Source organism: Rhinatrema bivittatum, chromosome 4 (genome assembly GCF_901001135.1).
Source record: "Rhinatrema bivittatum chromosome 4, aRhiBiv1.1, whole genome shotgun sequence".
Classification (NCBI taxonomy): Eukaryota; Metazoa; Chordata; class Amphibia; order Gymnophiona; family Rhinatrematidae; genus Rhinatrema; species Rhinatrema bivittatum.
In genome coordinates, this window is record NC_042618.1 from 218,017,020 (window position 1) to 218,041,256 (window position 24,237).

Here is a 24,237-nt window from a genome sequence, read left to right on the forward strand (position 1 = left end):
GGAAATTGAGGTAACTTTCATGTCTCCAAGTTTTAAATGGATACAAGAAGCAAATAATTTTCAGAGGAAAGAATGCGCTAGAACAAGAGGTCACAGTATGATGGTCTGGGAGGGGGAGAAGACAGATTCAGGAGCAACATGAGGAAATATTTCTTCATGGAAAGGGTGTGTAGGGATACATGGAACTCCTGGAAGAGGGAATAGCGACAAAAAAAAAAAGTAGCAGAATTCATAATAGCGTGGGATATGCACACAGATCCTTAGTGACAGTCATTGGGCTTCTGAGATAGCTTACATGGAGGAACTATAGCTAAAACCCAAACGAAAATGAGGGTGGGTAGGCTAAAATCTTTTAGAGGACAGCCTTGCTGATATTGGTGACTGTGGGGGGTCATCATAACAAGCTTGGTAATGAGACATGACAGAGGGTCTGACAGTTGGCTTAAGTATTAGTTTTTATGAATCCATGCTGAATGTGACCAGGCTTAGGACGGATATGGAGGGCAGGGGTGGATAAAGTAGAGCACAGTTTGTGATGGGGGATTGTTTTTTTTTTTTTGTTGTTTTTGTTTTTTTAATTTTTATTTAAAAATTTATAGCCTGCTTATCAGCATTACTAAGTAGTTTACAATGGGGTTAGGTTGTATGTGGGGAAATTTATATGCCTAGCTCTACCTAAAGTAGAAGAATCTCAAATGGGATAGGCCAGTTTGATCTTTATCTGCCACATCTACTATGTTACTATCCTTTTCCAGGTATTTAAGTCCCCTTTAAAAGTTTACACAAAAGATAGGAATGAATCCCCTAGTAAACAGAATTGATGGGTTGTCTCTCTTTTTTATGGTCAGTCCAGCTAGTTCTTGTTATTACTACTCACAGCAAAGACTAAAAGAAGAATAAGATTATTAAATACAAATGTGTTCCCTTGTGAAGACTGTAAGTGTTCCTTCCTCTCTCAGGCCTAGATTTATCATTTCGCTATAATTATAGCAAAATGGGAATTAACCAGGACATGGAAAACATTACTAGTACCAACAAAAGCAGTCATATAACATAGGGTGGGTAGAAATATTTTTATTGTCCCAAATCACAGCTTATAAGCATAATAACATCCCTAAATTTGAAAAGACATGGCAAGCTTATCAGGTATGGAAATCTTCACAAATTGCAACTATCCCTACATAGTCAATGTGCTTCCATGGTTTTTTACTATCTCACTTGGGTTGGGCTAGCATTTTACTGCAGTCCTAGGCTCTGGTGATAGCTCCTATAATATATGAATGTTTAGATACCTTTGCTGTAGACATGAGGCAATGGGGGGGGAGGAGGGGAGGGTTAGGGATCTAAAATTGATGTTTGACTCTATTTTAAGAGTGTGAATCCTTTATCAACTATTGACTAAGATACCATGGGTTTTGGTTTCTATCAACAAAATGACAGTTGGTATAATCATTCTGATATTATGTTCTTTATTATGCTCTGTTATTTTTTGTATCCAGTTCGATTCACTGTGTGCTTAATAAAAATCTTTAATTACAAAAAAAAAAAAAAAGTCTAAGCAGGATGAAGATATTTCTGCCAGCCGCTTTGAAGACAATGAAGAGCTGAGATACTCTCTGCGATCGATAGAGAGACATGCACCTTGGGTGCGACACGTTTTCATTGTTACCAATGGACAGATTCCATCCTGGCTAAACCTGGACAGTCCTCGTATCACTGTGGTAACACACAAGGTAAAAACTCTGTCCTATGACTGAGAAGACAACTGGCAAAAACTTCCCCCCCTCCCCCACACACTTGTATTTCTTAATTTGTAAGGATGCTGTGGGTATATTCATTGATATGTTTATGAATTGCAGACTAAATGGTTCTCCTATCAGAAGGAGACAACCGTGCTTGCAGACTACACTGTCCTTACCTCCCTGAAGTTAACATAGGCTAATGGACTTGTTTTCACATGCAGTTTCCTCTACTTCTTACTGTCTTCAGAGACCTAATGATCCCTTACACCAACCACCTCTAATCCATCACTTAAGAAGGTTTATCCTGGCACAAAAAGAGGGTTTGTTTTTTCTTTTTGTGGCATCTAGATGTTGGGAATGGGGTGAATAAGATCTACCATTTGGTATCAGGAACCTTCATAATGAACCTCCAGATGTGTTTCTTTCTACAGCTCTGGCACATTGGCATCGTATAGAAGACAAGTAAAAGCATCAAACATTTTTAGCTTCAGGTCTAGTTCCAATGCATGTCCTATGGCAAAATTCCAAACTTTGCTCCCTCCTGCACCCTCATACGTTTCAAAGCTGAAATGGTGTTTTGTCCTCTCAGCAACCCAGCTCCCTACCAAGTTTGGTTGAGCAAGGTCCCAACCATTCAAAAGTTATAAGGGGGGTGGGACCCCACACGCAAAGACAGAAACTGCAGCACACACACCCCAGTCTAATCTGATAAGCACCTCTTTGTTCGAATGAGGCTAGTAAATATTGAAATGACTTTAGCTGGCTGAGAGGCTGTTGTTTGTTCTCCAGTGTTCCCAACTCTGATCATCCCAAAGACCAGGAACCCAGCCAAGAATCAAACTTTATTTAAAAGCATTCATTTACTGCCTATAGCAGACCATTCTGAGTTAAGTGGTGTACAAAACAAACTCTGGTTTCCAGTACAGTATGAGCACTCAGATAAAGGTGCTGGACCAGTCTTCTAATGAACTTTAAAAAGTCTCTGCTGGCTAAAACATGCATTATCTAAAGCCTTGATTAAGCCCACATTAAGGGGCGGATGTTAAAAGCCCTGCTCGCGTAAATCCGCCCGGATTTACACGAGCAGGGCCTTGCGCGCCGGCGCGCCTATTTTCCATAGGCCTGCCGGCGCGCGCAAGTCCCGGGGGTTTCTGTCGGGGGCGTCAGGGGGCGGGGCCGATCGATGCGGTGTTTTGGGGGCGGGCCAGGGGGCGTGGTTTCGGCCCGGGGTGGTCCGGGGGCGTGGCCGCACTCTCCGGAACCGCCCCCGGGTCGCATCTCGGCGCGCCAGCGGCCCGCTGGCACGCGTGGATTTACGCCTCCCTCCGAGAGGCTAAATCCATCGACAAAGGTAGGGGGGGGGGTTTAGATAGGGCCGGTGGGGTGGGTTAGGTAGAGGAAGGGAGGGGAAGGTGAGGGGAGGGCGAAAGAGAGTTCCCTCCGAGGCCGCTCCGATTTCGGAGCGGCCTCGGAGGGAATGGAGGCAGGCTGTGCGGCTCGGCGTGCGCCGGCTGCCCAAAATCGGCAGCCTTGCGCGCGCCGATCCTGGATTTTAGCAGATACACGCAGCTACGCGCGTATCTACTAAAATCCAGCGTACTTTTGTTTGCAACTGGTGCGCCAACAAAAGTACGCGAACGCGCATTGTTTAAAAATCTACCCCTAAGTGATCCTGTACAGGAAAACCTGGGTTTGATTCCTGTTCGTGGACCGGCCAAGACTTTGGATGCTGTGGTTCAGCTATTTATCCGTTTAGTCTGACCTTCAGCCAAGGACAGCTGCTGCTGCAGTGCGTAGGCTAGATGAGAAGGGGAGGAGTGCCCCAAAATGGATAAAACCCCCCAAATAATTGTGAATGAAGGCTCCTGGATGGACAAAGGAGTAAAAGGAAACTGCCAGGCCAAAATAATATATTTATTTGCCCGTAGTTTGTGGCGACTTTCTAATGTTTATAAATGAAACCTGAGTTGCCTGCCATATCTGTTGTCAGGGCTGCAAAGCTGAGCAATTCTGCCATGTTAAGGAATTGACTATTAATGTAAAAGGTTTCCTGAGTCACCTGTAGCTATATTTCCCAGTAGGAAAGCGACTCCATGCTTGTTTGTTTTTTATACTTGAAGTATTTGCCTTTTGCGTGTTCAGTTGTGACATTAACTTGTTGCACGAGCTTGTCTTAAGCCGCTAAATCTGACTAACCTGCAGGGTGCTAGAGGCATTCGATGGACCACCCATGCGTTCATTTATTAAATAGCCTTGCTATAGCATAACAAAACTAAATTAGCTGTTAAAATGCAGAACTATTTGTCATTGAAAAGCTTACTAGAGTAAGGCTGCCTTTTTTGCTTGAATTTTGCTGGCAAAAAAAAAAAGCCCATGACCCAAAGATAGATACCAGGCAGGCAGCAGTAATGGGGGAGGGATGGAGCATTTCCTGACAGCGACACCTACCATTCGGGCTCAGGTACTGGGATTATAAAGGTAACTGGTCTGTGGTCCTGTTCCAATGATAGGGTTGTATGTGTGTAAAAAAAAAAAAAAAAAGAGGGAATACTCCTGGATAAAAAGAATTGGACTGCAAACAGTACATTTTAGGAAAAAACTTTACCTCTCATCTCAGTCAAGTTCTCTTTGTTTCATGTTTCTATGATTTTCTTTTGTTAGGATATTTTTAAGAACGTCAGTCACTTGCCCACCTTTAGTTCTCCTGCAATCGAAAGCCACATTCACCGCATTCCTGGCCTGTCCCAGAAGTTTGTCTACCTGAACGATGATGTCATGTTTGGGAAGGCCGTCTGGCCAGATGATTTTTATAGTCACTCCAAAGGTCAGAAGGTAAGTTGCAAGTTATAAAAGTCAAACTAAGCAGAACAAAGAGAAAACCAAAACCAATCATTTTGCGACTGGTTGTAGCAGCGTGGGATGATCCACCCCATGTTTTTACTATAGAAGTTGACAAGTAAAATATCAAAGATGGAAGTTTCTTTAAACAAGTCCTTTTCTCTTCTAAATATTGAAAATAATTGTACCATGGTGGGCAGTGCTTATCTATACTAACCTATCCTTTTAAGGTTTATATAAATTAGTAGAAAGTAACTTTTGACTAATTTTATTTATATTTATTGTTTTTATTTTGTTTGCAATGTTTATATACTTGTTTTATTGATTTATATTTGTGTATTATGAAATTTTTATGGATGTATTTTATGCAATCTGTACTGGGCAAATGACATGGAAGATGCAAAATATAAGATTGTTTAAATACATTTATAAGAGAAGGAGAAAAAAAGATGATAAAAAAATCATAGACATTTTACATGTGTGAACTCATTTAAAAAAAAAAATGTATATATATAAAAACTGGTAAATTGAGCAGATATGAATGGAACGAGTCACATGCAAATTACCTGAAGGTCCTATTTTCTACACATCGACCTGCATTACCAGTGAAAGAGTTTCAGAGAAAAATCAAAATGTTTGCATGAATAAATGCCCCACGTGCAGTCTGCTGTAGCATTGGAGTCAGTGTGAGGATGGGAAGAGTTGTTCAGCATACCCAGAAGACAGCTCGTGCATTTCGCTGGTTTCTTCTGGTGACCTCTACAGACAAAAAACTGAAAGTTGGGTAGGCACCCCCTCCAGCATGATGTCTGACGTCAGTTTTTGTCTCAGAGATGCCAGCAGCAGGGAATGTCTTCTGCCTTACATATGGTTTACCCTGGTCAAGACTGAACAGTTTATTTCTGTCTTTGGCTTCCAAAGATCTTGGGCATTTATGGTCCTGTTCATGGTTCAGGACAACAGCTGACCTCCATGCCTCTATCATATATCCAGAATTCTTTATAGAAAGCAAATGTAGCAGAAAGCTCATGGTTTACCTCCGTTTGGAAAACAGGCTGACTGGATGGAAAGGGGTTGTAACCCCAAAACTAAAAATTGTAAGACCAGATTTAAAATACTCTCTTAATCCCATAAATATGGCAAGGTCAGGAAACTGTCTTTCATATAAAAAAAAATAGCCTCACCTCATGTTAGCAGTATCATTTTCAATAAAGCCAGTGGTTCAGAGATCTGAATGAAGCCAAGAACACCTGCACTTTAATTCAGATCTGAAGAGGCTGTTTGCTTCTAGATTTCTCTTGCTGATAGATGCTGTTTTCCTTTTGTATGCCTAAAACTGCAGGCATCATCTTCACCTGTCATGCTTTTTGAATCAAGTAATGACTAAAGTCTGATTAACTACTCCAACATGAAAGCTACTGCCAGACCAATGTCTTCTCGTTTTGAAAGCAAGGGGTAATCTCCATCCTCATTTACACTGCTCACCCTTTTACTGGTTCCAGATCATTTGGAAACACATTTTGAAGTTGGTACCAGGAAGGGCTCCTGGGTGTCTGGTTAGATGTGACCTTTTACCTTCCTTTGTCTTATCTCCATTTCCATCTTAGCAACTCAAAGGGTGTGGAGAAATGTGCTAGTTACTCCTTGTAAGCCATTGTTCCTCCTTCTTTCTGAGATTGTAACTCACTTTTACAGCATGAGGCAGGAGAGAGATTAAAAAGTAAAAAAAATCTTCTTGAAACTTCCAAGCCCAGTTGCCCAGTGATGAATTACTTCCAGTTACGGTCAGCTCTTCTGTATTTAGTGTCCCTCCATCTGGCTATTTCCTCCCCCTGGCCTTCGTGCCCTTCAGTTGGATTTTGGAAGTACCCCTTATTCCTATCCCGTGTCTTTCAAAATGGCATTTAGAGGTAGGTCAGCCTACTGCTAAATAATAGTGCAGTTGTTAGGCTGAAAGGAGGAATTTGTCCATCTTGTTTGTTCTTTTTTTCTTTGGGCTAGAAAATAGGGTTGACTGTGGAAATCGCTAAACCCAATTTCATTTGACACAGATACTCTTAATGGACTGAATTTTCGAAAGCATATACATGCGTAAAATGCCATTTTAAATATGTCTGTAGGCCTTTTGGAAATTACCCCAGGGGTTGTGCACCTAAAAGCATGTGCAGAAGCAGTTTCACACGTACTTTTACATGTCCTTGCCAGAGGTGTTCTCGGGGGTGGAGAAATCATTTATACATGTACTTTCCAAAATCGGTTGCGTGCATGTAAATGATTGCATGAACAGTGATGCCTGCTCCCCTGCAGGCGTACTTTGCACATGCAGACTTGTGTATTTTGTACATGCGGACTTCAGCCCTAAGCACTATATTACAAGTTATTTGTAAACCGATACGATGTGCAAACGGATATCGGTATATATAAAAAATTCTAAATAAATAAATATAAAATTGGGCTTAATAAGTACATGAAAATAGCCGCGGATCAGGGAGCACTAATAAAATTAAGTGTACCTTCTGCAGGGACCACAGCAAGATACTCAGTATACATTCAAACGAACCTCCATATATGCTTGAAATATACAGGATTGTGAAAATCCACTTGCCCACTCTCCTGAGGACTGTGGAATTTCATGACTAGTGAGTCTGTCCTGGGAGCAGGAGGTAGCATCATCGGGGCCCAGGAGCTGGCAGCACCCATTATCTTTGGCCCTCGATCGGATCCTTGGAGGGCTGGGGAGGAGGAGGAGGCTGCTTTGCACCTGATCAGGGCTGGAAGGCAGCAGAGCGATGGAGGGAGACACTTGCAGCAGAGCTGAGGGGAACAGGAGGAGAGGGCTGAGAGAGGTGGAATTTGGGAAAGGGTAGGGAGAAAAGGAGAAACAGGCTGGGAAAGAAGAAAGTGAGAGGGCTAGAGGAAGAGAGAGGACTGCACTAGGGTGGGGAGGAGGAAATGGAGGTTCATTGGGGTGGAGAGAGTACACCCATCGGAGAAGAAAAGCACTTGCTGTGTGCTCCTCCCCTAAACCTGCCTCAAAACAAATTCTTGCTAGGGGAGGAGAGGTAAATGAAGAGTATATTTCAGCCCTGGAGGAATATTCTGTTCCCTGCAAATAGATGAGTTCTAGGAGTATTGGGCCTCCTGCTGTGCAGTGCACATTTTGGCTAGCTGAGAAATGTTTCCACTGTGCAGACTGAAGACCTTCTGCATTTGTTTGGCACCCTTAAACCAAACCTAGGGGCCTGTTTGCCAAGCTGCGATAACACGTTAATATGCTTTAAATGCCGAATTTGGTGCTTGATGCAGCAGGTAAAAACACATTATCGTGCATGATATTGTATGTAGGCAAATCAGGTGCAATGCGTGCCAAATTACTGAGTTGTATGTATGCAAAGCCACTCATTAACATGCACAAGGTTTAATATGGATTGCGGTAAGTATCGTGATCCATGTTAAGCTACAGTAGTTAACTACATAAAGGGTGCTGACACTGGTCCTTGGAGGTCCCCTGGCAGTCAGGTTTTCAGGATGTCTCAAATAAATATGCATGAGATTTGCATGTGCTGCCTCCAGTGTATGCAGATTCATTAGGATATCCTAAAAACCTGACTTGCTGGGGGTGGGGTGAGTCAGAGGATCAATTGAGCACCCCTGAACTACACCTCAAGCAATATAGTTATTTATTTATTATATTCCGTTTTTTGGTATTTCAAAGTGGATTTAGATTCAGATAGTGTAGGGATTTCCCTACCTCCCAGAGGGTTCACAATCTAAGAGGCACATGCAATAAAAGCGTGTAGAAAATGAGCGCCCGTTTTCTTAATACGCGCCCATTCACCTCTTCTGGGCATGCAATGCAATATGTTAATGAGGTGCCATACTAAAAAGGATGTGCTAGGGATCAATTGTGCGTCCCTAGCATGTCTTTGGCATCGAGCACCCAGGAGACATGGCTGTGCGTGGGTTAAGAAAACAGACGCTCGTAAATTGAGCTCCCATTTTCCTGACCTGACTGCCTTCAAGACAGTTTGTTTCCCCTGATGCTGCTTTCTGTGGTTCCTCCTACTTAATATTGTTACGATATTATGTAGAAGGAACCACAGAACAGTACTATTTTTTGCTGTTTTGTTGAGACAGGGTCGCATCGAGAATTAATACCAGCTCCGGGGCTAATTTTTGTGTGTTTAAACATGCGCATGGGTGTATGGTGATTTTTTGCATCGGGGGGTAATAGCTAATAGCCTAGTGGTTAGAGCATTAGGCTGGTTACCAGGGAAGCTAGGGTTCAAATCTTGCTGAAGCTTCTTTGACCTTAGGCATGTTACTTCACCCTCCATTGCCTTAGGTACAAACCTAGGGCATTATTTCCTAAAGTTTTTCTCCTATTCTATGTCTATGGGAAAAATGCTTAGCAAATAGGACCCTTAGATTGTAAGTCCTCTGGTGATAGGGAAATACTACAGTACCTGACTGAAATTTGCTTTGAAGTGCAATAAAAGACAGACTTGTACATCAAAATGTATTTCTTAGGCTAAAGAGGTTAGGGCGGTTCAGCTTGGAGAAGAGATGGCTGAGGGGGGATATGATAGAGGTCTACAAAATCATGAGAGGATTAGAACGGGTAAATGTGAATCGGTTATTTACTCTTTTGGATAATAGAAGGACTATGGGGCACTCCATGAAGTTAGCGTGTGGCACATTTAAAACTAATCGGAGAAAATTCTTTTTCACTCAACGCACAATTAAACTCTGGAATTTGTTACCAGAGGATATAGTTAAGGAAGTTAGTTTAGCTGGGTTTAAAAAAAGGTTTGGACAAGTTCTTGGAGAAGTCCATAAACTGTTATTAGTCAAGTTGACTTTGGGAATAGCTACTGTTTGTTTATTACCGGCATCAGTAGCATGGGATTTATTTAATGTTTGGGTTCTTGCCAGGTACTTGTAACCTGGATTGGCCTCTGTTGGAAACAGGATGCTGGGCTTGATGGACCCTCGGTCTGACCCAGTATTGCAACTTTTCATCTTATGTGATGAGTGCTGTTAGCTATGCGTGGGTTTGGCTGCGCTAATCCCTTTATTGCATCGGGAGTTATTCTAGCTCGTCCAAAATGCATTGTCCCCTAAGTCTGTATTTGAGGCAACAGAAGGTAAACTTATCCTGTTTGATGCTCTCGATGGAAGCTAAGGCTGTTGATGATCTCTGTTCCTGTAAATGCCAAAAGGGGCATAAAGCCTTGTGTCCCACCCCACAAACGTGTCACAGAAGGACCCGCCTCCGTGGCAACCCTCTCCCAAGTGTGACCTCAGAAGCCTCGCCCCAAGTAGTGTTCCATAAGCTGGCGGGCAAGCACTGAAATGAAAGAGTTAATAAGGGAGAATACCTGAAACAGAGTAGTTTTTCTTTGCATTCTTTTCTGTTTTAGTCACAGTCCATTACTAAACTATTAAAATTAAATTAACAGTGTAAAAAAGAAAAGAAAGAAAGAAAGTCCCACAAATCGTAGAGGCGGTGCCAGCAGCCAGTGACAGTAAAGAATAACTTTTTAAGTATTGAGCTTACGCATTTTCTATGAATTATGGTCATGGTAACGATTGTTCTTAAATACGTTTAGGTTTATTTGACTTGGCCTGTTCCAAACTGTGCCGAGGGATGTCCTGGTTCCTGGATTAAAGACGGCTACTGTGATAAAGCCTGCAATAATTCCGCTTGTGACTGGGATGGAGGCGATTGCCTTGGTAAGAGGTACTGGAAGCATCAAACAAAGAAAGGGACCTTGTCCTGAAGCAGTGACGCAGTGCCTAGTTTGATTGAGTGTTTGCTGTTTTTTTGACCGTAGTACAACAGGGGGTGTGTGTGGTTGTGAGCCCATAGACAGGTCGTCATATTTGCAGGTGACCGAGCATGTGCCATAAGCTCTTGGCACACTAAACCCTCCGTTTCTGTCTCTTCAGATGCTAGGAGCCAGCATTAAGCCTGCTCAATATTTTGATGTTAAATTATATGCTCCAGTGTATATAGTAAACTGCAGTAATTTTGCTACGTTCTGAGAGCTAGCACGTTCAAATCAACTAATGATTTAGCTTTATGTGCATTCTTTTGTCAGTTGTAGACATTTCCTCTCTAAAGGTAATTATTGTTTGAAGAAAATACACAATATGCTGCTTCAATATTGCTCAGAGCAGCAAAAGGCCAATTGAAAGTCATTGTTTTTTTGTTTGGATTTTTTTTTATTATCCTTTACCTCAGACTATAGTCACATCTGGATAATATATACACTGACCTAAATTAATTGGGTGGATGGGCAGACTAGATGGGCCATACAGTATTTTCCTGCTGTCCTGTTTCTGTACTGCAGGGCACTGGGCTTCCCAAACTTATCCTGGTGTCGTCACTTGTATTTGAGTTTACCAGATGCGCTGGAGACCCAGTGTGTGAAACTGGGGGATTAGAAAAACAGAGCTGACCAGGAATGTCTGAATTTATGAAGATCTGATAAAGAATTTAAGGACAGCTTCAGCCAATACTTCTGTAATAAATATGTTGTGATTTTAGATTTGTGTCAGCAAAAGGTGTGTGCTTTCTTTGTCCAGGTAATGCCGGAGGCAGTCGTTTTGGTGCCGGGGGCGGTGGAGGCGGGGGCATGGGAAATGGCCACCCATGGCAGTTCGACGCAGGCTTAAGTGGCGTTTCCTACTGTAACCAAGGCTGTGCAAACTCCTGGCTGGCCGACAAGTTCTGCGATCAGGCCTGCAACGTCCTTTCCTGTGGATTTGATGCTGGCGATTGCGGACAAGGTAGACAAAAGTTCTGTGTTTTCTGTACAGATCCAGTTTTGAGGGATGGGAGACTGAAATCTGTCAGAATAGCTTTTGCACTGTCAACCATTCCTTCCAGAAATTTTTGGATGTCTGTTTTCGTGGTTACAAAAAGAGAAAAAAACTGTGGAAATTTTAGGTTCAGGTTTATTAGATAAGAATATGTATGTTTTCACTGACCGCCTTATGTGGATTATTTCACAGCTTTTGTTTTCTGTACGCATACAGGCTCATAAAGGCGACATGGGAAAGAACGTTGAAAGATTCTTAGTGTTATCTGTCAACCCAGGAACAGTACAATGGGCAAAGTTGGGAAAATCTGAGCTAGAAAACTGGGAGCAATAATATAGAGGTCAATGTTCAAAAGGATTTCTCTAGCTAAGTTTGGGACTTAGCAGGACAAACCTGGAGTTAAAATATGTTCTTCCACTAACAGGCTAAGCTGTAGTCAGATAAAAAAAAAAACCAAAAACAAGACGAGGGTGGGACTTCAACTTAGCCAGATAGCGCTGAATATTCATTGCTGCTTGGCTGTTTAGCACTCTGGTTGTGCTGGAGCACAGTCACAAGTCATCCGGGTAGATGTTTACCCGGGTAACTTAGAACTTAACCAACTATATTAAGTGTATGGTCGGTTAAGTCAAAAAGAAAAGCCCTTGGCCAGGAGACCCTATTTCCCTACACCCCTGCCCCTCCCAAAGAATGAAAAACCGCCCGATCCCCACCCCATAGAGCTGAGCACCTCACAGGCCTTAATGGCACGCTGCCCCCTTATCTTCACAAGAAATTAAAATTTTAAAGAATTGCTTCAGGCCCCCTCCTTTTCAAACCCCTCAGGCCATGCCAGGAGCTGATGGTGTCTGTCTCGTGCTCCCGGCAGCGTCCTCCATTGCTCTAACAGCTCTAGCAGTACACGCTACAAACGTTGCTGTTGGTCTTTACCCAGTTTGCACAAATGGCAGACTTTACAGGTCGGATTTTCAAAGAAAGATTCTGCAAGGAGTTTCCCTATGAAAATGAGCTTGCAGGCTTGTGGGTACAAAGTTACCTGCAGGCCTCTAAGCACCACAGTGATTCTGAAAATTGCACATTATTAGTTGTCATAAATTTCCCCTTTATTTTATCTGGATAGGACTCTGCATGGCAGCATTCAGTAATCATCAGCTCTGAGATAAATGTATAACAGTATAACAGGTTGTCTTTAGGAACATTTTATTTGTTTATTTATTTGCTGTGCCTAACCAGCTAGGTTTTCAGCTGAAATTTTCCTTAAATCTAGCTGGACAAAATTTGGCTGGTTAGATTTATGCCTGCTATTAGTGCGGCTATGGTTGACAGGTTAGCGCTGAATATCTGTGCCAACTGACCAAGTCAAAAGCATGCCCTGAGAATGTCTCTAATGCTGCCCATTTTTGTACCTGGCTAAATTTATGTGCCTGGCGCCTTTAACCAGTTAAATATATATGGTTAGAAGAAAGCTGGTGAAGTTTAACTGGTTATTGAATTAAACCGGTTAAATATATTTTTTTTTTTCATCAACTTCTGTGTGTTAGAGGATGGGAGAAATAGTGGGAAAAAGGATAACCTGAAAGAAGGAAATGGACGTGGGAGCTTTTAACTTAGCCATAGCTTTGTAAGTTTGTTTCTTAGCAACAAATGTTGCTTTCAAAAATTTGGATGAAGTTATATTATTTGCCTTGCTAACTCACTGGAATGCATAGAGGTAAAGGTTAGCAAACAAAAAAAAAAAATATATATTATATATACCTTTTCTATTGTGCTAGCTTGATACATTTCTTGATTAGCTTTTGGGAGTTAAAACCTTCTTTCTCAAGCCCAAACGGAATGAGCTAAAGATGACATTTTCCGGAAAACACAGATGAAGCATACCATGCGTTGCAATGGTAATGTGACGAGCAGGAGGGTTTCAGAGTGATAAAGAAGGTGTCAGAGAGGCAGTAGAATTATTTCTGGTAGAGAGTTTAAAAAAAAAAAAAGCAAAAAAACCCAAGTCACTGCTAAATCCTTTTTACGTGATATCCGAAATGTGTTAGAAACTTGTAATGAATTTTCTGAAATAAGCTGCATGACTCATTTTGCATTCTGGTGCATGGAGGATGTGTCAGTCATTTTTAAGAAACATTGCTTAAAATTTCTAGTAGTAGTTCTAAGTGTAGTTGGACTGAACAGCATAGAAAAAGATTAGGAAAAAAAAAGAGACCAATCTGGAGAAATTCAGTGAGGTTGATATTCAAACGCTAAATAACTGGATAAATAGGACTTGTCCAGCTATCTAGCAGCCACTGAATATCCATTTATGTGCAGCGGCCACCAGATCGCCGGATAAGTCACTTATCCAGCTTTCTGATTAGCTGGTTAAGTTGTAGGCGGGCAGTGGGCGGATTGGATTGGCGCTATTTAGCCGGATAAATTATCTGGCTAAGTAACGATATTGAGACTTAGCTGGATAAGTTATCCATCTAGGTTAGACCTGCTCAATAGCAGGTCTAAACTTATACGGATATGACTTATCTGGCTCAGTAGCACCAAATATGGGGATATTCAGCTGCGTAGCCATGCAGCTGAATATCCTGTCTAAATTAGACAGATAAGTCTATCTAGCTAACTTAGATATCCAGCTATTTTTTTTGAATATTAACCCCAGTATATTTTAAAATTTGGTAACCTAATGCTTTTTGTTTTGTAGATCACTTTGGTCAGTTGTACAAGGTTACTCTTCGACAGAATGAGACCCACTATGTTATCCCAAAAGGAGAATCCTTTCCCTATTTTAGCTTTGCGGAAATAGCAAAGAAAGTCATTGAGGGAGCCTACAGCGATAATCCGATTGTACGTCATGCATCTGTGGCCAACAAGTGGAAAACTATTCATCTGATCATGCATGCTGGAATGAATGCGACTGTGATCCAGTTCAACCTTACTCTGCAAACGGAGAACAATGAAGAACTGAAAAAGCAAATAACTGTGGAGGTCGATACTAGGGAGGAGCCAAAATCAAACATGACAGCTGCCCAAGAGCCTGAGAGAAAGGATATTAAAACCACGGCACCCACACCAGAAGCAGAAATTTTATTTGAGGACATTCCTGAAGAAAAACGCTTCCCTACGTATAGGAAACGTCCAGCAAGCAACGTAACAAGATTTCATGAAAATATTAGCATACCACTCGTTAATGTTTCCCTTCTTCCTAGTGATGTCCAGCTTGCATTGAAGAGCTTAGACTTGAAGTTAGAAAATGGGGACATCACGCTTAAAGGCTACAATCTGTCCAAAGCTGCTGTGCTGGAACCTTTTCAGAAGTTAGCGGTATTCTTGGCAACGGCGAATGCAAAGAAAAGTCAGGCTGTGGTGGGAAAACACTGGCACAAAGGGGAAGGAGCCCCAAGCATGCCAAATTGGCAGAATCCTTACAAGGACTCGGGTGGAACCAAGTTAGAACACATCAAGTCCTTGCGTGGGGAAAGTTTGAGCGAAGCAGTGCCAGGGAATGGAATGGCTCTTCTGGAGCCTAGCCTCAAAACGAAAGACGGCAAATTAAGGCTTGCCAACCAGAGAGGTGCCAAGGTGAATGAGTCTCAAGAGAACGTGGACCAAGTATCTAATCAGACGGATCCACTGGATGTGAAAAGCATGGACAATGTACAAGAAAGTAAAGGAGGAATTAAAAATGCCAATGCAGACATAGGCGAGGAAGTGGTCCCTGGAAGACAACTGCAGTATTACTCTGAGGGTTATGAAGGATTTTTGCCTTGGGAGAAGAAGAAGTATTTCAAAGATCTTCTTGATGTGAGTATAATGCTTAATGCTGCATGAGCGAGGAACAGAAATCCCCCTCCCCTCCCAGTATCTAATGCAGTGGCAGACGGCTTTCGTCAGGGAAGTAGAGGCTTTTGTAGTGAGCTGTCTCTCAAATAACCACTTTCGAGTCCTTTTGCCTTTGAAATCTTAAAGGGGTAAGATTAAGATTCATTTCTGTGTGTAAAACAGCGTTATATGTGCAGAAATGGGGTTTAAAAAGAAAAAAAAGCCTGGCTAGAAGAGGTCTTTAAACTTATACGCATATGTCCTGTTATTTACGTGGGAGCAGAGTTGGGGGCAGAGTTTTTTTTCACCTAAATGCATACTTTTGTTTCAGTTTTTAAAAAGTATGAGGTGTATATTCAAAAGCCATTCAGACGGATAACTCAAAAGTTATCCATCTAAATGGCAAATGTGCTGTATTCAGCCACTTACCTGTCTAAATTATAACCAAATGAGAATCTGGCTATAATTTAGCCAGATAAAAAGGGGGTGTATTGTGGGAATTCCAGGTAGGCTTTGTGTTATCGGGCTAACCTTGCCAAATATCAGGTTTATCCGGCTAGGTTAACCAGATAACTTTAGGCCTGCTTCAGAGCAGACCCAAAGTTATCTGGCCTCATGTGAGATATCTGGGTAAGTAGCACATCTTAAGAAAAAAAAAAATACTACTAATAATAAAAAAAGTTGTGGGTCTCCTGGCCTGATGCTTGTCCCCCTCCCCACTCCGAGGACCCAAAAACCTGACTAACACATTTAAATCTTTCAAACTTTAAAACTTGCTTAAAAAAAAACATCGCCACTGGTCTGGACCTCCCGCCCTGTGAAAAAATATTTAAATGTCCTTGTTCTTCCCCCTCCCCCCCCCACACACACACACACTCATTCAGTCACCCCCTCCCCCCATCCCAGTCTGACACTCTCCCACCCATCCATTACCTGCAAAATTGTCCCCCCTGGGAGGGATGATTGTTAACAGCTTTCCGAGTTACGTAGGTAATAACGCAGGAAGGATACTATTACACTAAACAGTACTCTTCCAGCATTATGGAGGCTATAACCTAAGTTATGCTGGAAGCTGCCGGGATCACAGAGAACAGTGATTCCGGCACGGAGAAGGAGGGACACTTTTGCAGGTGGGTGGGAAGGTGTCAGCCCTTGCGAGGGAGAGGAGGGTGACTGGGAGGGAGGAAGAAGAGGAAAATTGAAATATTTGTTTTTAGTGGGGATGGATGGAGGAGGCCCAGGCTGGTAGCAAAGTTTGTTTTTTTTAGCAAGTTTTAAAGTTTGAAAGATATAAAGGTGTTCGTCAGGTTTTTGGGACCTCAGTGTGGGAAGAGGGGGGTAGATAGATTTGGTGAGGGGGGGGGGGGGCGGTGGGCATTGGGCCAGGAGGCCCACAACTTGTTTTTTGGGTTTTTTTTTTTAAGATGTGCTTCTTACCTGGATATCCTACTTGATATTTGGCTAGGTTAGCCCGATAACTCAACCTCTGTCTGGAATTCCCCCAACACATCCCTTTTTTATCCAGCTAAATTATAGCCAGATACTTATCCGGCTATAATTTAGGCACAGGAGGGATGCGATTGCCAGCAAGAAACATGCTCCGCATCACGGAAAACATTACAAGCAGGGCTTCAGATCAGAAAACCCTGACTACAGTAGGTCTCGAACCTCCTGGATACAGGAAAAAGTCTAGAGATCGAAACAAGAGAAGGACTCTTGGACAAAGACTGCATAATTTTGTTCGGTGTTAAGACAACCGAAAAACCAACTGAGGCCCCAGAGCTCTCCAGAAAGAAACTGCAGTTCACTGGCATCTAAAGGTCAAAAAGCATCTACAGGAGTGTGCCCATAAGAACATAAGATATGTCATACTGGATCAGACCAAGGGTCCATCAAGCCCAGTATCCTGTTTCCAACAGTGGCCAATCCAAGTCACAAGTACCTGGCAAGTACCCAAACATTAAATAGATCCTAAGCTACTATTCCTTATTGAATAATAGCAGTTTATGGACTTCTCCTCCAAGAACTTATCCAAACCTTTTTTTAAACCCAGTTACACTAACTGCTGTAACCACATCCTCTAGCAATGAATTCCAGAGCTTAACTATGCGCTGAGTGAAAAAGAATTTTCTTTGATTTGTTTTAAATGAGATACTTGCTAACTTCATGGAGTTTCCCCCTAGTCCTTCTATTATCTGAGAGAGTAAATAACCGATTTACATTAACTTGTTCAAGTCCTTTCATGATTTTGTAGACCTCTATCATATCCCCCTCAGTCATCTCTTCTCCATGTTTGGCTGATATGCATAATGGACAGAAAAGCCCAAGCAACGCTTGGAAGAATAATCAGCAACAATGGCAGGGTCTGCAACAGATTCCACGTGCCAAAGCACCAGACATAGCTGACCAGCAGGACATCATCAAGAGTTTCAGGGGATGAAAGGCAATCCCTGAATGGGATCGCTAGCCCAAACCCCAGAGCAGGAAGATAAGTTAGGCTTGAAGATCACCCACACTGCACCCTGTCAAGGGCAGGGCTATCCATCCTGTCTACTGGAAAGTTCGGGTGAGCAGGAAGGCACTTTGGACCATCCAGTGAAGTGAAAAAAGCTAAAGGCAGTGCTGGCCAGAACTTGGCAAAAATATAGGGAAAATATAAGGAAAAAATGGTGAATCTTTCCCTGCAGGTATTACACTAAGATATGCCATGAATTACCCTACCTTTTCCTCCCCTTCCTTTGACATTCCAACTGGAAGTTAGAAGGAGCGAAGAACACAAGGTGGCAGACCGCTGGACTGCAGGGGTAAGAACAAGTCGCTAGGTAGTATTTCTCAACCCCAAGCGAATAACTCGCTGCCGATTCCAGTAAGGAGTTACCCACCGAGATAGAGCGCTCAGCCTGCTTGGAACAGCTGAAACTAGGAGCGAATTCCCCAGGGAAGAAATCCAGAAACACTCCACCAAGAGACAGGAAGCCAGGGTGCTGTAAGTGCAAACCCCTGTCGAACAGGATTTCTTCACCAGCCTGGAAACCCTAAGGGGTCAGTGTGATCTGATAGAGAGTGAAGCCTTAAGATGGAAGAAGGCAAGGCACAGCACAGGAAACTGAGTTTTCCACAGAATTTATCTTGCCAGTGCACCAGGCCTATAAACAAATGAAAGCCAAAGGGGCTGCATTAGAAGGTCCCCTGGAAGGCATTTCCCCTTTGGGCTCTCAACACACGCCAGGTTTAAAGAAACCTAGGACACAGGGAACTCCCTTGCCGTCCCTACCCCCACCCTTTCCTGGTGGTTTGGAGAGAAATGCAAGGGATTAAAAACTCCCAGAGGAAGCTCCCATGGAGGAGGGGAGTGAAGGAGGAGATGTAGCAGTGAGACTGTTTAGGAAGGAAGAACTGAGCCTCCTCATAGTAAAGGTTATGCAAACCTTAAAATCTGCAGAAGTCAGGCAAGGAAAATGAGGAGGGAAAGAATGTGCTTGGGGATCCAGTCCTGAGAAGTATAAGGAAACCAGCAAAAGCCTTTCCCCTCCACCCTGCTATAGAGGAGACGATTTAAGGAGAATGGTTCACTCCCAATTCAACCCTGAAAGCAAGATCCTTAATGACCTCCCTCTACTCACTACAACGGGGGGAGGAAGATAGGTTACTAAAAGTCCCAAAGGTAGATGCCCTAGTTGCAGCAGTGTCAAAAAAGACAGCTATACTAGTAGAAGGGGGGGCCTCCTTAAGAATGCACAGGATAGAAAGGTTAGAAGCCTTCATGAAGAAAGCATTTGAGACGGCCAGTTTGTCTTTATAAGCAGCGGTATGTGGAGGCTATGTGGTCATGGTATTAGTCAAATGGCTCCAGCAGCTACAGGAAGAGTCACTAGGGATAGGAGAAAGCCCAGGAGATATGGCCAGAATAGAGTCAGGGAGGCCTTTCTGGCAGACACACTGAATGATCTCATCAGAACCTCAGCCAAGAAGATGCCATCGGTGGTGGGGGCAAGGAAGTTTTTGTGGTTCAGACATTGGGTGGTAGATGCATCCTCAAAAGCAAGGTTAAGCATCCTGCCCTTCAAAAGGGCATCTCCTCTTTGGGGAAGAATTAGACGCCCTAATGAAGAGCCTGGTAGATTCAAAGCCACAGAGACTTCTGGAGGATAGGCCCAAAGATTCCTTAAGGCCCTTTAAACAAAAAAAATCAAAGAATTTAGATGGTTTAGGCAAGTGAGAGACCCGGGTAGTCAAGGATTTAGACCCCAGCTGAGACAGCCCTTTCAAGCAGCCCAGCGCTAGGATAGAGATAAAGCTCCCAGAGTTCCCGGGGTTTTAAAGGGGTTAAGTGATGGTTGGGGTCCCACCTTGAGCCTCCTCCAGTGGGCAGTCACCTAACACTATTTTCCAAGGAGTGGGCCCGAGTCACCAGAGTCAGGTGGGTCCTGGAGGTGATCCGCCTAGGGGTTCTCACTGGAATTGGCTACCACAGTTCCAGAATTCTTTTTGGAGTTCCCCTGTAGATCGCAGGAGAAAAGCAATTCAATCAGAACGACCATGGACAAACTGGTGGTACTAGAAGCAATAGTACCTGTGCCAGTCCCAGCGAGAGGGACAGGTTGTTACTCCCTATATTTTGTAGTACCCAAAAAGGAAGAGGCATTCCGCCCGGTGTTAGACTTGAAAAGGGTGAAAAGAGCCCTCAAGGTGAGAGGGCTCAGAATGGAAACATTGAGGTCAATCATTGGGGCAGTTAAGGGGGGGAGTTTCTGACTGCGCTAGACCTAGCAGAAGCATATTTGCACATCCCCCATCAGAGAAGTGCATTGCAGATACCTGAGGTTTGCAGTAATGGGGAACCACTACCATTTGGACTAGCCACAGCACCAAGAACCATTACAAAGGTGATGGTAGTACTGCAGCAACACCGAGGAAGGAAGGTATTCCAGTGCACCCATATTTGGGCGATTAGCTGATCAGAGCCAGGTCAAAGGAGGAGAGTAACAGCTTCACAAGGAGAGTGAAGGGAGCTCCTCGAGAGGTTAGGTTGGGTAGTAAACGAGGCCAAAAGCAATTTACAACCTTCCCAAAGGTTAGTTTACCTGGGGGCCCAGTTTGACACCGAGCAGGCAAAGGTGTTTTTTTGATGTAGAAAAGGGCTAATGTGGGCGCATAGATTCCCCCCACCCCCAAAGAAGAATTCTGTGCCTGCTTTTGAAAAAGTAATAGCGTGTGCAGAATTTCACACTCTGCCTAGAAAAATGCCTCTTCACATCGCAGGTAAAAAGTACTCACACAAAAGACCCTAAGCGGGTACTTTTATCTCCATATAGGGCAGATAATGTTTTAAAAAGCTTATTTACAGAGATTAAGCACAGTTTTACCCGTGAAAATGACTTCTAAAGTTACCCTCCTCGTGCTGTTTGCATCAAATGGGTCATCCTTAGGGAGGAGTTCCTTTATCCTAGAAAATGTGACAGTAAATTTCAGTTTAAGAATTAAAACTGTATTTTTGTTAAGCCCGCTGATATATAAAAATAAATGTTTTAAGCATAGCATTTGGAATTGGACAATAGGTCAACTTGCACTTTGTATAAGCTCTTGTATGAATGGAACTTGTTTTTTGCTGTTACATATTTTTTCTGCAGGAGGAAGAGGCTCTCATTAAGCAGATGACTTACTCCACGGACAGTAAATATGTTGGGCGACACCTGAAAGACACTTTTGCCGATTCCCTTCGATATGTAAATAAGCTTCTGAACAGCAAGTTTGGCTTTACCTCTCGAAAGGTCCCTGCCCATATGCCTCACATGGTCGACCGACTGGTAATGCAAGAACTGCAGGATATGTAAGCACAAGGTCTATTTACAAAATGTCGCCTAGGGGCAAAGATAACCGGTTAATTTTAACCAGCTCTCTTCTGGGAAATTGTCAGCCGAAAATTTGTCCAAGTCAACATTAAGTGGCTACATCATAAGCCCTCCCTGGGAACGCCTTTTTGCTTCTGGCTATATTTGGCCACCTTGTGAATTTAGGGGGGGGTTAAATGTGGCTGGCTGGCAGGTTAAAAAATGTCTTAAGAGGAGAGTTTTTACTCCAGAAGTTACCCCATTAAATCCTTGGGAAATGGACCTGCTAGTTTCAGGCCTTCAGGAACTTTGTTTTAGTTCATTCTTGTGTATGAGAACTGGTGAAGTTCAGTTGTCATGGGGCTGACTTTTTTTTTTTTTTTTTTTGGGAGCTTCCAGCTCAATCTGAAGCATTGCTGGGATCGGGCATTATAATCCTTTGTTGCCCAGGAATTCTTTTCCCTATTTTCTATCCCCTTCAAATTTGCTTTAGTTCAAGCATTTCAACCTCAGTTTTCAGCCAGGGCCATGCACTGGGGCTCCTTCCTGAACCCCTACAATCATGGGCCCTGGATCAGGTCGCTAAATGTTACCATTGCACAATGATGGACTCCCTGCATCCCTCCAGGGTTGTGAATTTTGCCTCTGCTTATTCTCCAGCCCTGGCTGACGCATAGAGTAGATCTGAGCTGAGAGTCAGACCCAGGTCCCTCTACACACCAAGGCTGAGCCACCAGGCTGGCCCGATGATTGATTGCTCTAATGTCATTTTATGATAAAAATAAAATCTTTTGTTTATAGGAAAAGCAAGTTTGCTTACCTGTAAACAGGGGGATGGCTCAGCCGTAATGCGTGGGTGATGACATCCAACTGCGCCGACACAGAGCTCAGTAAACGGTAGAGAGAGGGAGATTGGAAATAAGTCTGTGCAGTGTCTCAAAGAAAGGCCGAGGGGCTCTCGAGGTGGCAAGTGTGCACAGGAACCAAGAACTAGTTCTGTACCGGTGCCGCTGGATGATGTCACACAGTCGTTATGGCTAATTCATGCCCACTTGTCGCCTAGAATAAATTTTGACCCAAGAAATATACATTGTTTAGCTGTTTATGTTGCTTAGGGAGTTAAAGGGGCACCCTGTTCTTAATGCACTGATGTGTTTGAAAACTTCATTTGGCAATTCCCACATTAGTTATTCTGTATAAAACCTCCAAATAATAAAATGAACCATCAGAAAGCCCAACTTCTGATTATATAAATGGAATTCGGACCTATAGCAATAGCCTAGCTTACTTTCATAGATCCGGGTCTTGCTTTTCAGTCAGGGCCTTCTCAATGCCAGGGCTTCCTGCATTAACTAAGCCATTGACATTCCTCTAGCTCATCATAAGGGGGGGGGGGGGAAGTAATGTTTCCAAGGCTTTTCTTCCCAGGGATTCTAGTCCTAGATAAATCCTAAAACAATTTTTTTAGGGTACCAGAGAAATTTAAAATCCATCACTAAGCTTAAAACTGTAGCCTGCCCCAAAAGTAAAATTTGAAAGGTTGGTCTAGGACTATGCCAATATCAAGTTCAGAGCTCATAGTACTTCTCCTAGGACAAGCAGAATGTTAGTCCTCACATGTGGGATGACATCATCCGATGGAGCCCGGCACTGAAAACTTTTGTCAAAGTTTCTAGAAGCTTTGACTAGCACACTGAGCATGCCATTATCTGTGCGTCCACATGAGGTCCCCCTTCACTCTCTCTTTTTCCACGGTGCAGTTGCCTCATGGTTTTGGAGCTTTGCTTCTACTTTGTTTTTCTCTTCAATAATTGGGAAATTCTTCAGTCCCATCTCTGGGTCCCCCTTCGCGGTTAGTTTCTCTCCTCGGTGCAGTAGGTAGAACTATTTTTTTGTCCCTTTCGTGGTCGAGAACCCGGTATCCCACTCTGTGGGCCCCCGGTCATCGACTGCATGCTGGTTATTTTTTCATGGTGTCATCTGGTTTTCGTCGGTGCCCTCAATGTCCGCAGACCATGGCCATAACTGATCCACATGAGGTTTGCATCCTCTGCCTGAGGGCTTCGCACGGCGTCCGAGAGTGTGCGACTAGATGACTCCCAAGGGCCGACTCGCACGCATTGACAAGGTGGAGAAACCTTTTGGTTCCAAAACGTCCGCTCCATCCACACCCGCATCGGAGTCCTCGACACCCGGGAGTTGGGGGGAGCCTCTCGACACGCTCCTCCTCTCTTCTCCTCCGACTGCATCTTCAAAGGACCAAGGGAATGATGAGCAGTGTTCTATGATCTCTCCAGTTTCCAGGACATCAGGATCCTTCACTTTTTCAGCACCGGGGAAAGACCGGGCTGAGCACCATGGGATATCCCGCAAGCATCAACACTGGTCGCCGTCTGTGCATAGCTCCAGTTCCGGTGCGGTACTGGCAGTGGCCTTACTGCCAGCAAAGGGACACCATGGCACGGAGGCCCCGTCCTCCGATGTATCCGGAGCCCCAGGCGTTACCCACCAACATTGGTGCCGGGCACCATGCCTCCTCGGAGGACCAAGGAAGCACCGGCGACGCCTCATCTCCCTCCCTCAGTCCTGGCTTCACTGGACTTTCAGGAGGAATTGGACCACAAGATACTGAGTGCAGTGCTCTGAGCTCTGCATGAGTATTGAGCTGCCACCGGCTCCCATACCGGAGCCGTCTGACTTGGTGCCCCCGCTTGAGCGTTTGGATGTCCTTCTCTGCACCCTCCTGCCACAGCTGGTGCCTGAGGGAACTTCGGTTCTCCAGCGGCCACAGATGCCCCCCTCGGGAGCAGTCTATCATTGGATCCGAGGAGGAGGAAGACACAGCCGGTGCCGCGTTCCCGAGGCCTCAGTTCCCCGAGCCTTTGCCTGGGCCTCCTGCAGTCCTCTGTCCGTTGCTGGGGGGGAACTATTGATTCCTGCGGGGCCCTCGGTGCCTTCAAAGCCTTCGCATCCTAGGGCTAGGATCCTCCACAGGCCTCTCCCGCGCCAGCCCCAAAAGGAAGAAGGCCCTTATGACCCGTGGGGGAAGGATTCCTTGGAGTCTTCATCCGAATTGTTGGATGAACCCCTCTCCGAGCCTTCCCTTCCAGAAGAAAGGCGTCGGTCCCTACCCAGAGGATCTTTCCTTTGCATCAGGGCCATGGCCGAGGCTATTCCCTTCCTAT

At 43.9% G+C, this 24,237-nt stretch overlaps 1 protein-coding gene across 4 annotated transcripts in view; it reads left to right on the top strand.

The window, feature by feature from the left end:
* The window catches only part of LOC115090512 (synaptonemal complex protein 3-like), a 189,151-nt gene that overhangs the window by 64,081 nt on the left and 100,833 nt on the right, over positions 1-24,237 (top strand). For all 4 annotated transcript variants that reach the window (XM_029599706.1, XM_029599704.1, XM_029599705.1 and 1 more), the window contains exons 9-14: positions 1,554-1,733; positions 4,404-4,574; positions 10,193-10,316; positions 11,172-11,375; positions 14,104-15,203; positions 20,852-21,051. In XM_029599706.1, the coding sequence (XP_029455566.1) occupies positions 1,554-1,733; positions 4,404-4,574; positions 10,193-10,316; positions 11,172-11,375; positions 14,104-15,203; positions 20,852-21,051 (1,979 nt within the window). The remainder of the gene's footprint in view (positions 1-1,553; positions 1,734-4,403; positions 4,575-10,192; positions 10,317-11,171; positions 11,376-14,103; positions 15,204-20,851; positions 21,052-24,237) is intronic.